This window comes from Myotis myotis, unplaced genomic scaffold (assembly GCF_014108235.1).
Source record: "Myotis myotis isolate mMyoMyo1 unplaced genomic scaffold, mMyoMyo1.p scaffold_m19_p_5, whole genome shotgun sequence".
NCBI classification, from domain to species: domain Eukaryota; kingdom Metazoa; phylum Chordata; class Mammalia; order Chiroptera; family Vespertilionidae; genus Myotis; species Myotis myotis.
Window position 1 is genome coordinate 101,119,868 of NW_023416357.1, and position 13,262 is coordinate 101,133,129.

A 13,262-nucleotide genomic window follows, 5' to 3' on the forward strand; every position below is an offset into this window, starting at 1 on the left:
CCTCTCCTGCCTCCATGGCAGCTACCAAGCAGCAGTGGCAGGCGCAGCAGGGATCAGGCTAAAACCAGCAGTCTGATATCCCCCGTGGGATCCCAAATTGTGAGAGGGTGAAGGTCAGACCGAGGGACCCCACCAGTGCACAAATCCGTGCACCAGGCCACTAGTAACTATTATAACTGCTTTTATTTTAACTCTCATTGTGCCCCATCAGGGAGCTTTTAGACCTAGGTGGAAAACCCAGATCAGAAAAACAACCTACAAGGAGCAGAAAAACAGCCCACAAGGACCGGGAACCCAGATGCCCACAACTGGCGATTTAAAAACCCGCCCAGCAAAAATCCACCCAGCTGGGGCTCAAACCCACGGCCCTGACATCAAGAGTCTCCTCCACTGACTGAGCTGGCGGGAAACCACACAGCTACAGCTTACTGAATCTTTAAGTTAAAGCCGAGTTTTAGATCAATGTGATGCCACAGTCGAAACCGGAATATGGACATTTTCAGTTGTACCCATTGCCTTCAACCCAGACTCCAAAGGTCACATGTAGCCCGAGACCCCCTGATGTTGCCAGGCACCAAGCTGGGTCCTAGTCCTTCTCTGTGCCCTGAGTCCCTGGGTCCCAGAACCACCCTGAAGCCATTGGAGGGGGGTGATTCAGCTTGAGGCTGCTCCAGAGATACGGGAACCAGGGACACCTTCCACAGGGTGATGGAAAGCCAGGTCTGACCCACTGATTCCTTCTTCCCTAGAAAGATTTTTTTTAAAATATATTTTATTGATTTTTTACAGAGAGGAAGGGAGAGAGACAGAGAGTTAGAAACATCGATGAGAGAGAAACATCGATCAGCTGCCTCCAGCACATCTCCTACTGGGGATGTGCCCGCAATCCAGGTACATGCCCTTGACCGGAACCGAACCTGGGACCCTTCAGTCCGCAGGCCAACGCTCTATCCACTGAGCCAAACCGGTTTTGGCCCTCGAAAGATTTTGCTGAACTCAGACTCGAATCCTTCCTAGTGGGAGCAGGCCCGCAGAATCCAGCTTCTTTGGAGGGATTGACACAGAGCCAGGATCTTCCCATTTTGAACAAGAGACTGTTCCGTTTCCTGCCCAAAGCCAGTCAGGAGAGTGTGAGGCAGGGAGGTGGGTGGGGCCTTGGAGAGAAAACCTGGCTTCCACCGGACCAGCTGAAGGATTGGGACTGGGGTGGGGAGGCAGGCTGGAAACTCAGGAGTTCATGTTATAGTCTTGAGGCACTGTTGAAAGTTTTAATATCCCAAAAAATAAGTTTTAATATCCCAAATAAGTTTTTGAGGCCTGACCTGCTGGTATCCCCACTTTACAGATGAGTAAACTGAGGCCCTTGAGAGTCCAAGCATTGTAGGTCTGGATTTGTGGAGTCCTGGTTGGGAATTGAGGAGCCTAGTCCTGCAACCCTCCTCCATCCCTAAAAGGACTGCCCAGGATTTGTGTCCTGGACCTTTCACACCTAGGGGGAGGCTCAAGACCCCAGGCCACAAACCAATTGGCCATGGGAATTTCCCAGGCCAGATTTCTCCAGGAAGCACTGAGTTCTCCAGGGACTGGGGTTCAGGGATGGAGCCTGTGCAAGAAAGTTTGGGTACAGGGCTCTGGGACAGGAGTTAGCTCTGTATGTCTACAGTGTCCTAAAGTGGGATCTGAAAACTGGGGGGTTGGGGCGGGATCAGGCACCAAGAACCTCCTCTCTCCACCATCTCCATTATCAACCCCTCTTTTTTTTTTTTTAGTCACAATTTTTTTTTATTGTTTTATTGCTTAAAGTGTTACAAAAGGTATTACATATGTGTCCTTTTTTTCATCGTAAAATAAAGGGTCCGCCGTGGCATACACACTACAAACATGCCCTGGTGTAAGGAAAGGGCTTGTCAGGGACCTGAATCCAGGGCCTCTCACTCCCAAAGCCCAGAGAGTAGTAGCCCTAGATTAACATGTCCGTCAAGGTCAGTTTCTTTACCTCTCTCTCTCCCTTTCATGGAGGAAAATGGTTTTACCCCCTGGTTCTGTGGGGGCCGGAGCCATCCATTCTTCTGTAAGTCACTGACTGAGCCAGGCCTTGGGCTGGGGATATAGCGAGTGCCAACCTGTCCAGGGGACCTCAGTAGCTGTGATCAGGGACAGGGTCTCCTACAGCTGGAAGGATCTCCTACATGCTGGAGCTGGGACGGTGGACAAGGAGGGGATGAGACTGCCTGCACTTGGGGAGGGAGGGCAGAAGGCCCCAGAAATCGGGGTCAGGTTTAGTGTTAAACAGGTCTGTTCCTTATTCCCTGCATTGTCCTCACTGTCACTGGGGCTCCTGGCTTCCTCCTGACGGGGAGGGGGACGGTGGCTTGCTCCTGTGGGTCTGCATACAGCTTGTCTGGAAAAGGCCAGGAGGGCACATCTTGGGGTGTCACCTGCGTCCTTTTATATGATGGGTTCCAGTTTGGTCTGGACCCTGTAATCAGATGGTCAGACTTGTTCCAGCTGGGAGCCCAGAGTGGGTGGAGGCCTCCGTTAAACCCACAGGTTCAGGGCCACAAGAGGGGGCCCCAGGAGGGGTGCTGGCCTGGTCCCTCAGATAAGAGCCTCAGCTCAGCACCCCCACCTCTCACCCACAACCCTGCCTTTGTGTATTTAGACCACCTCCCCCCAAATTACACCTCCGAACCCCGGGAAGGAATCTCACCCAAGTGTGGTGCCGAGGAGGAGCCGGAGCTCTTCTTGCGAAGATCGCTAAGCAGATTAGCTGTTGAGGAGCCTGGGAAAGCCCAAGGAGGGGCGCGTATTGAGCCCACGACTCTCATATGACAGGCTGAGCCGGCCAGGCTCTCTGGCCTTTGTCCTGGGGCCTCGGATGCCTTGGTTGCTGAAGTTCCAACGCTGCAACCGGAGGGGACGGAGAACGGAGAACGGAGAACGGAGAACGGAGGTGGGGCTTCTGCCCCGACAGCAGCGGGACAGTAGCTGACACCGGAGCTGCCGGGGTTGTGCATCCGGCCGCTTCCCCGCCGGCTCGCACGGGCCTGGGCGCTGAGCGCTCGGTTGAACCGGTTTGAGGTCTGGGGTCGCTGGGTGCGCAGCCGGGCGCCCGGAATTTGAGGGGTGCGGCCTGTCTCTCCTGGAGGGTCCTGGGTCCCAGCCCAAGGGCATTTGTGGGACAAGGTGCCGCGGAGCTGGAGTGGGGCCGGGACCTGAGTGGGGCGGTGCTGGTTCTCCACGCCGCGCCGGGCCCTACACAGCGGAACCAGCACAGCAAAATGCTGGGCCTGTGCGGGGAACGCGGGGCCCTTCCGCACCGTGGGCGCCGCGGGGCACCTGGAGGTACCCACCAGTGTGCAAGGGGTGGGGGTCCGAGAAAGGAAGCTCGCGTGGGGCAGCGCGCAGGGGCCTAACGGAGGAGGCACTGGCCTCCTAAATCAGGGATTATGGGTCTCACCCAGGGTGGTTTCCGTCGCCAAAAAATGTCAGCATCCGCTGAAAGACGCACCTTCTAGGACTCCCACGATTGGAGACGGATGTTTCTTTGCACCTCGTGAAGGTTAGGAAAGAAAATGAGCCAGACCTGCTGGCTCTGGTTTGGGGCTCATTCCCCAGTGGGGAGCCTGCAGGAAGCAGCCAATCAATGATTCTCTCTCATCACTGTTGTTTCTATTTCCCTGTTCCTTCTCCCTCCCTCTCTGAAATCAAGTAAATACAATTTTTTTTTTTTAAAGAAAGAAAAAAGAAAGAAGTGAACACAGGCCCAGGCCAGCCCTGAGCAGACCCTGGCCCTTTTGGGTTGTAGCAACGGGACCATCCCGGGAAGAAAAATATCCGAATTACAGAGCTCACATAGAATCTGAACCTGGGACCACCTGCATCCAAAGCAGAAGTCACACCCCTATACCAGCAAACCGAACTGTCTTCTGTAGGTGTCCTTGATTCCGTCTACTTTCTCCCCCTCCCTCAGATGGGGCAATGTCCCAGATCCCGCCCCCCCCCTTGCCCCCGCCCCAAGGTCCAGGGATACTGACTGAACTGTCCTACTTTCAGGGCTGTGGGCTGAACACACCCCACCTCCTGCAGGGCCACTTGGGATCAGGAAAGGCTGAGGCAGTGGTGGGCGGGGAGATGGGCAGGTGCAGGACAAGTTTAGGTGTGTGATTCAAGTCTCACGTTTGAGGCCCCCCTCCCTACCCCTTTTCGCAGAGTCAGCCTGGGACACCTCACCTTCTGTAACTCCTGCCCCCGCCCCCCACCCCGGGAAGCACCCAGCCAACCCTACTGGGCCGATAACTCCCGGGCCTTGGTCCACGAAGCCCCCCAACTATGTTCAGGGTGAACCAGGGTCTGGCCAGTGGCCTTATACTACTGTTTATTGTTAATAGTGACCAGTGTGGTGTCGGGGTACCCTGAGCATCCACTTCACAAAGCAGATCTCTCCACTTTGGTCCAAGTTTCTCCTCACCTCCCCGTTCCCTTCCTGGGATCTGAGCAGAGACCGCAGGGCTACTTCAGCCTGTGGCCCCGTGCCCAGCAGCAGCCCCCTGTCCTGCCTGCATTACTCTGGCCTTTAACGATGGACATAGAGATTGCCCCATCCTTCTCTTTGTCCTGGTGGAGTAGGGGGCGACCACCTTCTCCCTCAGCCAGAAGGTGTCAGTGGAGGCCTCCTGGGGATCTTCAACTCCACTCCTGCCCAGCAGCAAAGGAGGCCCCGCCCGGGGTGAGCGGCCCCCCCAACAACGGTGCGGCGCCCTCTTTACCCACCAGAGGGCGCTGTGTCAGAGGAGGCTGGTAAACCAGAGACAAGTAAGATCGACTTTCCTAACGTAACACCGAAAATGTCCAAGATGCAGTGAGAATCACCGGTCATATTAAGAACCAGGAAAAATGTCAACTTGGAGGAGATAGGACAGTTGAGAGACACCGACCCAGATGTTGGAACCACCTGACAGGGTTGTAAAGGCAGGAAAGCAGCCACCGTAAACATACTCCAAACAGCAATTACAACCCGATTGAGAATTCAAAAAAACCCCAAACAAACCAGAAAGTCTCAAAGAAATAGAAGCTATAAAGAATAACAAAATGGAAAACTTAGAACTGAAAAATACAATAACCTAAATAAAAAACGTAATGGATGGGCAACAGTAGAATGGACAAGACAGCAGTAAGAATCCGTGAACTTAAAGGTAGAATGATAGAAATGATCTGATCTGAAAAAAGAGAGAAAATGGATTTAAAAAAAAAAAAAAAAAAAAGAGCCTCAGGGATTTGTGGGCTTTAACAAAATATCTAGTGTTTGAGTCATTGGAGGCCCAAGAGAAGAGAAAGATGGGGCTAAAATAGTATTAGAAGAGGCTGAAAATTTTCTGTGTATTTTTAAGAGAAGTTTTAGGCCCACAGCAAAATTGAGCAGAAATATATAGTTCTCATAAATCCTCTGCCCCCACATGCGCACAGCCTCCTCTGTTCTTGTATATTTTTTAAAACCTATCTGCTCTGGCTGGGTAGCTCAGTGGGTTGGAATGTAATCCTCATGTACCAAGGTTTCTGATTAGATCCCCAGTCAGGGCACATGCAGGAATCAACAGATGAATGCAAGAATGAGTGGAGCAACAAATCGATGTTTCTCTCTCTCTCTCTCTCTCTCTCTCTCTCTCAAAAAAAAAAATCAATAAATTACAAAGAAAACTATCTTCCTCCACTTTTTAAAAAAAATATTTTAAAGCACATATAATATTGCTTTGCCAATAAAAGCATTTTGCCTTTTTTTTTTTGCAAATATCTCTACAAAGAAAGTTCTTTTGTTTTATAATATCCCCAATACCATGCTCACATCCAGCAACTTCAGTATTTTCTCATCCCGTTTCAGCTGCTCACACCTGCCATTCAAGGCCCTGTGGCAGGAAACCTGGTGGGCACCCCAGAGTCTCCAACTTTCTCTGCCCTCACAGCCAGGTGGCAGCTCAGAATTACCCAAAGGGCAAATCAAGAAAGGTTGGGGCAGAATAACTTAATTTTTAAAAAATAAAATAGTTTTCAGACAACTCAAACAAAAACACACACAAACAGCTGGAGTAATGTGAACAATTGGAATCCAGTAGGCCTAACAATTATTTTAAGTTCATGGGTTCGTTGACCACATACAGGGCAATGGGTTCTGTTGTCATTTCCCCATTTCCTGTCCAGGGACCCAACTTCTGGAGTCCAAGACCAGCATCCCAACCAGGAGGGTGTACAGGAAGTGGGGATATTTCAGTAGGGAGCAAAACGATGAGGAAGGATATTGAGGAAATTCATGGAGCCCTCAGGGGAGACATCCCACATTGCCACTGCTCATAGCCTGGGGCAGGCGTCTCCCTGTCCACTGAGCACCCCTGGACACCCGGCCTCAGCTGGGATCTGCACCCTCCGGGCAGCCTGCCTCCCATCTATCCCCACAATCCCAGACGCACTCCACTCTGCTGGGGACTCCACTTACGCCCTAAAATAGCCAGGAATGACAAACTAAGGGCTCCTCTGGGATTTGAAGCTGAAGCGAGAATAAGGCCTCCTGAACAGGGAGGGACCTTCCTCGGCAGCATGCTCTTCGCTGTCCTGGACTGTCCACTCCCCGTCCATCGGACAGATGACACTGAGCCCCGCTCCAGCCAGGCCCTGGGCTGAGGCTGGGTGGACAGGGGAGCGGACCCTGACGCAGAAGTGGGAAGGGGGGCCCGAGGGAGGGCCGGCGCGGAAGAGGACTTTGGAGAGGAACTAGCCTGCTTGTGGAGGCCGTAGTGGTTTCCCCTTAAGGACGGGGAGTCTTAGAAGATTCTGATCACCAGAGAAGAAAGCCTTGGCCAGGGAGCCTGGTTCCTCCCTTGACGCCATGGGCCTTAGGGTAGGAAGAGCCCTCCCTGGGCATCCGCGTGGGCTCTGGTTTCTGCCCAGGAGACCCACTCACTCAGGAATCCAGAGTGGAAGGCTTGAAAGAGGCACCCAGATCACCCCCTCCCCCGAGGCGAGGCATAAGTAGAGAAACCACGGAGGTTTAGATCAGAGACGGGCCCAGCCGCCTGCCTGCCAGGCTGCAGGCTCCCGGGGACTCTGGCCCCGAAGCAGCTTGCAGGGAAGGGGACTGGGTGGCTGTGTGGCAACCCCTGGGCCAGGCATGCCTCTGTGATTGCGATCAGGAAACTCTTCCCAGCTGGGAGCCCCCGTGAAACTTCCACCGAAGCTCCAGTCCCTGCCTGTACCAGCCGTGTCTTCTATTTTCTGTATCCTGAAGCTCTGGCTGCCCCTCCCGGAGTTACCCAGTCTGTGGAGATAGCAACTCCCCCTCCCCACGAGCAGGCATTTCAAATGCAAACCAACCAATCCGGAGTCCACTGCCCCAGAGCAGCTCTGTATCTGGCTCACTCAGAGCCCCGGTCCGCCTTCCAGAATCACCCCGAGGCCAGGAAACAGACATCGCAGGACGGCACCTAACCCGGAGCCGGCTGAAATTATTCAAACGAGCCCATCTACTGGGAAACCTGCTTACCCGGCCCCCCCTGTCTCACCTCCCGGGAAACCACCATGAAGCGCTGGCCCAGGTCCCCCGCATCCCTCTGCCCTGGACCCACCTGGTGCTCCCCCTGAGGCCGCGTGTCCCCAGGGCTTGGGAGCTGTGAGTAACAGGCCGTCTTTTCAATGGCCGGAGCTGGTGGTCTCATCAGATCTGAGTAAGGAAGCACTGCAGTCCTTCAGCGAGAAGAAAAGACGCCCCATGCCGGAGCGCAGCCTCGGAGACCGGAGGAGCTCCTGCCCTCGGCGCCCCCCCTCCCCCCAGCCTTCCGCTGCGGGGTCCTTCCTTCCCTGCGGACAGCCCCCCAGGAAGGAAAAGGGCGTTTGGAAACGTGGCTCCTCCAGATTTGAATTTATAACCTTTCACACCCAAAGCAAAAAGGTATTCGCAGCCATGTTTCCCGGTCGCGGGATTGGAGACCGCGGGGCACACACCGACCATCTTCGCTCGTCCCGCGCCCGGCGGTCCCGGCTCCGCTCCGGGAGGAAGCCTCGGGTCGCGGGAGGGGGAAAAAGTGGGCTCGTCCGGGATTTGAACCCGGGACCTCTCGCACCCAAAGCGAGAATCATACCCCTAGACCAACGAGCCGGCTCGCCGAGGAGCGGCTGCCATTTGTCCTGGAGGCCTCCGCCGGCTCCGCCCTCCCGCCCTCCCGCCGGTTCGGGTTTCTCTGTCCCGGGAGCGGGACCTGCGGAGGGAGGAGGCGCGGCGCCGCCAGGCCTGCGCGGTGGGGACCCGCGGCCTCCCCCTCCCCTGGACCCGCGGAGCCCGAGCCCCGGCGCCAATCACCGGAGGAGGGGCGGTGGCAGGAAGGGGCCGAGCCTGGGTGAGCGCGGAGGCGGGCCCCGGCCCGGAAACTTCACCCAAGTGGGACCCGAGGGCAGCACCTGAGCGTCACGCTCTGTCGCCCCCAGGGGATCCTCGAGCATCTCGGGGTCCGCACAGACCGGGGCCCCTGTCCCCAGCCGAGAGCCCTCTGGAACCCACGCAGGGGTCAGAGGGGGTCGGAGCGGAGCGCACTTCTTCCCCAAGGGCAGCTCCAACGCCCCCAACTTTTCTTTCCTCAGCCAGCATCCACCTGCCCCCCCAGTCTTCCTGATGCATCCACCTGCCCCCCCAGTCTTCCTGATGCATCCACCTGCCCCCCCCCCCCCCCCGCCAGTCTTCCTGATTTGCCTCTTGCTGCGCCCTACGAAGGGCTGCGAGGTTGAAATGAGGGAGTCGGTGGTTGGAATCCGGCACTTCCCACACCCCGTCCTTGCCCGCCCTCTGGAGCTGCTGAGGCACCGAGACCCACAGGGCGGCAGACGGACGCCGGAGGCCCCCTCGCTTCCTGCCCACAGGACCCGCAAAGTCAGCGCCCGGGGCCGAACGCAGCACGAGGGGATCCAGGGTGGTTCCTACCAGTGTTGGGCGAAAGTTCCAGGCAGCTGCAACTAGCGTTGGGGTGATGAGCCCTTTCACTGCCTGGCCAGCTCAGTTAGTGCAGCCTGAGAGCCCCCACACCCCCGGTGGCGGGTCTGAGCCCTGCGCTGGGTGTGACTTCTGCCCCATGGGGACTAAGCAGAGGTGCCTGGGTCTATGAAAACGAAATCTCTTCCTAAGGAAAACCTGCTGCTGGCCCAGGGAGGACAGCTCACGGAGCTGACCCCAGTCTCACCAGAATAACCTGTTTTTGTCTCATTCGTGTTTCATTTATATATATATATATATATATATATATATATATATATATATATATATATATATATATATATATATATATATATATATATATTTGTAATTTAAGAAGTTGAAATTGACACAAAAGTATCTAGGCTAAGAATTACCCCCTGAAGTACTTGGAGACCGACAGTAAAGGACTTGGAACTGGACTTCCAGCTAAAGGTAGAGCCTCTTAACTCGGGTCCTGAGCCTTTCCCTCCACGAGGTGTGGTGTCCTGAGGGGCTCCCCAGCCCAGGACTCTCACCTCCACAACACTGTGCCCCTGCCCGTGCCCGTGCCTGCCTCCGTTTTCTTCCTTCCTGGGACAGAGAAGCAACAGTGAAGGGAGTCCTTTATTGGTCATCCAGCCCTGTTCCAGCACCTCCCCCACCTAAAGTAGAAAGAAAATGGGAATCGTGGGATCCTCCGAACAGTGGTTAGGTGTCACTGCGCTCCTGAGAAGCAAGCAGTGAGGGAAGTGTGGGTGCCTTTCTGGGGACGGGTTAGTGTTACCCGGGAAACTCCCAGTTGAGCTCGGGCTGCCTGTCACTGTGTCCAATTACGAAGGCGGGTTGAATCATATAAGGCGTTTATTGAGAAGGTCAGCCAACCAAGAAAACAGGGTGCTCACAGGCATTCAAATCCTGTCTTCCAGCAAGGTGCAGGGGGCAGGATTATAAAGGGGAAGGGGCTAGAGTGAATCTGGGAACGGAATACAGCATGCAGGAGGCAGTCAGCAAGTGATTCAACTTTAGAACCTCATTCTCTCTCTCTCTCTGTCTCTCTCTCTCTCTCTCTCCATATATATATATAATTGATTTCAGAGAGGAAAGGAAGGAGAGGGAGAAATAGAAACATTAATGATGAGAGAGAATCATTGATTGGCTGCCTCCTACATGCTCCCTACTGGGGATCGATCCTGCAACCCGGCGTGTGCCCTTGACTGGAATCGAACCCGGGAGGGACCCTTCAGTCCACAGGCCAATACTCTATCCACTGAGTCAAACCGGCTAGGGCTGGAACCTCATTCTTGAAGTCTGGCTCCCACTGTTTTTGGACAAGTTTCCTAGAAATAAGTCTAAGACAGGAGGCATCTGAAAGGAAGTAGGAGAATAGGATAGGGCAGGTGTGCCAGTTATTACACGCTTACTTCTCCACTTCAAACTCGCCCTTTTAGCCCCTATTTAGGGAGACTGTGTAGATTTGCCAAGAGGGGGGACTAGAGAGACTGAAAGGCTGGAAGAGAAAGGACTCCCTACCGCCTCCTTCCTGTTCCTATTGCATCCCCCTCCCTTTGTTTTTTATCCATGCAACAACAGTTCATTCCAGAAATTGCAGCTGAATCCAGTTTGAAGTTTTCCCAACACTCACAGAATCAGCCTCATCATAGCTCATTAGAAACATCAGTGCAAGCTGACTAAGGTTCCTTCCTCAGAGATCTGCATTCCAGCTCTTTTCTGAGCTCAAAAACACCCACACTAGCTGAGTGGCACCTCTTTTTCAGAGCTCCCTAAACCCTCTCCAAGCTTCTAATTTTTACTAATCTCACCTTGGCCCTAACCGGTTTGGCTCAGTGGATAGAGTGTAGGCCTGCGGACTGAAGGGCCCCAGGTTCGATTCTGGTCAAGGGCATGTACCCTGATTGTGGGCACATTCCCAGTAGGAGGTGTGCAGGAGGCAGCTGGTTAGCTCAGTTGGTTAGAGTGTTTTCCTGATGCCCCAAGGTTGTGGGTTAATGAATGCATGGGTGGGTGGAGTGGCAGATGGATCTCTTTCTCTCTCTCTCTTCAATCTCAAATCAATGCTTTAAAAAATTTCACCTCTTTCCTTGGTCTCCCAGCTATATAGGTGGTAGCTGCTTTCTCTGTGTTCCCTTTCTGCCTCATTAACAATTCTTTATACCTTATTAATCATTTTTTCATTAATAATCTGTTAAAATAATGAGTGGATTTTCTCCCCCCCCCAGCTTTATTGAGGTATAACTGACAAGCAAAAATCATATATATTAAAGGTACACAATATGATGATTTGATATAACTATACATTGTGAAATAATTATGACAATCAAGCTAATTAACACATCATCACTTCACCTGGTTACCGCACATGTGTTGAGAACACAAGATCTATTCTCTCAGAAAATTTCAAGTATACACTATGTTATTATTAACTATAGTCATCATTCTATACATTAGATCCCCATAACTTGCAACTAAAAGTTTGTACCTTTTACCAACCTCTCCCCATTTCTCTCACCCCCAAATGGATGGTTTTTCTGATTGTTTATGTACCTTAATTCAGTAATGAACTTGGGCTTGAACGGAGTACTGAGCTCCTTGCCAACATGAAACGGGATACTGGTAATTCATGGCACACAGTGGCCTCATGATCAAACCACAATCACTTGGTTGATAATGACAGCGTGGTGACTGAAGCAAGTGCTCTGGGGAACCACGTGGCTGCTGCACTGGACTGTTACGGCGGTAAAGGTGACTACAAGGACCGTGGCATGGAAAGGATACTGCGTGCACTGGCTTGCTTACGGAAAGAAGATGACAAGATCAAGACTTTAAACTTTCAGCCTAAGTCGTGTTCAGAGACAGGGACATTTTATGACAGCCATAAAATAATTTTATAGCTTCGTGGCTGATATTGTTAAAAATCCAATACATAATTGAATTATGCATGTTGCAGAACTATGTTTTTGTATGGATGGATGACAAATCTCCAGTGGTCATCTCTTCTACAGGCATGTGTTATATATAGGAAACTTCTAGTTTTCTAGATCATGTTCTCACAGGCAGAGATGGTTAGGGGTGACCAGGCCAGCAGGGGAGGGCAGTTAGGAGCGACCAGGCTGGCAGAAAAAGCATTTGACAAAATCCAACACCCATTTTTGATAAAATCTCTCAGCAAAGTTGGAATAGAGGGAGCATATCTCAACATGATAAAGGCCATATAATGACAACCTACAGCCAACATCATACTCAATGGGCAAAAACTAAAACCATTTCTTGTAAGAACAGGAACAAGACATGGATGTCCACTTTAACCACTCCTGTTCGACATAGTACTGAAGTGCTAGCCATAGCAATTAGACAAGTAGAAGAAATAAAAGGCATCCAAATTGGAAAAGAAGAAGTAAAACTGTCCTTATTCACAGATGACATGATATTGTACATAGAAAACCACAAGAATTCCACAAAAAAACTACTAGACTTAATACATCAATTTGGCAATGTAGCAGAATACAAAATTAACACCAGGAAATCTATGGCTTTTTTATACACCAATAATGAACTCACAGAAAGAGAAACTAAACAAACAATCCCCTTTACCATTGCAAAAAAATAAAAATAAAAATTAAGATACCTAAGAATAAACTTAACTAAGGAGGTAAAAGACCTGTACTCAGAAAACTACAGGACGTTGAAAAAAGAGAGAAAGGAAGACATAAATTAATGGAAGAATATACCACGCTCATGGATTGATAGAATCAACATCATTAAAATGTCTATACTACTCAAAGCAATCTATAGATTCAATGCAATCCCCATTAAGATACCAACAGAATAGCCAGAACCGGTTTGGCTCAGTGGATAGAGTGTCGGCCTGCGGACTCAAGGGTCCCGGGTTTGATTCGGGTCAAGGGCATGTACCTTGGTTGCAGGCACATCCCCAGTGGGGGGCGTGCAGGAGGCGGCTGATCAATGTTTCTCTCTCATTGATGTTTCTGGCTCTCTATCCCTCTCCCTTCCTCTCTGTAAAAAATCAATAAAATATATTTTTTTAAAAAAGATACCAACAGAATATTTCACAGACCTAGAACAAACTGTCCAAAAATTCATCTGGAATAAAAAAAGACCCCAAGTAGCTGCAGCAATCCTGAGAAAGAAGAACAAAGTTGGAGGGATCACAATACCAGATATCAAGCTATTTTACAAAGCCACTGTTCTCAAAACTGCCTGTACTGGCACAAGAACAGACATATAGACCAATGGA

General features: G+C 51.7%; 1 protein-coding gene and 1 non-coding gene across 3 annotated transcripts; both read right to left on the reverse strand.

Moving 5' to 3' along the window:
• Window positions 1-891: 891 nt before the first annotated feature.
• On the reverse strand, window positions 892-8,512 carry LOC118656856. 2 transcript variants are annotated; one of them, XM_036310601.1, is made up of 4 exons: window positions 7,614-8,512; window positions 3,461-3,626; window positions 2,711-3,255; window positions 892-2,479 (listed from the first exon to the last, which is right to left on the reverse strand). In XM_036310601.1, the coding sequence occupies exons 2-4, from the start codon at window positions 3,493-3,495 to the stop codon at window positions 2,286-2,288; spliced, it is 774 nt and encodes a 257-aa protein (XP_036166494.1). In that variant the 5' UTR covers window positions 3,496-3,626; window positions 7,614-8,512; the 3' UTR covers window positions 892-2,285. The 2 variants fall into 2 exon arrangements, with proteins under 2 accessions (XP_036166494.1, XP_036166495.1); XM_036310602.1 differs by lacking the exon at window positions 7,614-8,512 and having other exon boundaries at window positions 3,461-3,656.
• On the reverse strand, window positions 8,072-8,143 carry TRNAP-UGG. Its single transcript has one exon. It is a non-coding gene; the product is annotated as a tRNA-Pro (tRNA).
• Window positions 8,513-13,262: the final 4,750 nt, after the last annotated feature.

Excerpts from the sequence above, each read along its gene's own strand:
- LOC118656856 (XM_036310601.1), bottom strand. The coding sequence starts at position 3,495 with ATGCTGACATTTTTTGGCGACGGAAACCACCCTGG. Across the intron at positions 3,256-3,460 it reads GGCGACGGAAACCACCCTGG|GGCCCGGCGCGGCGTGGAGA; the intron begins GTGAGACCCATA and ends TCCGCTGTGTAG. Across the intron at positions 2,480-2,710 it reads CTCCTCGGCACCACACTTGG|GGTCCAGACCAAACTGGAAC; the intron begins GTGAGATTCCTT and ends ATCTGATTACAG.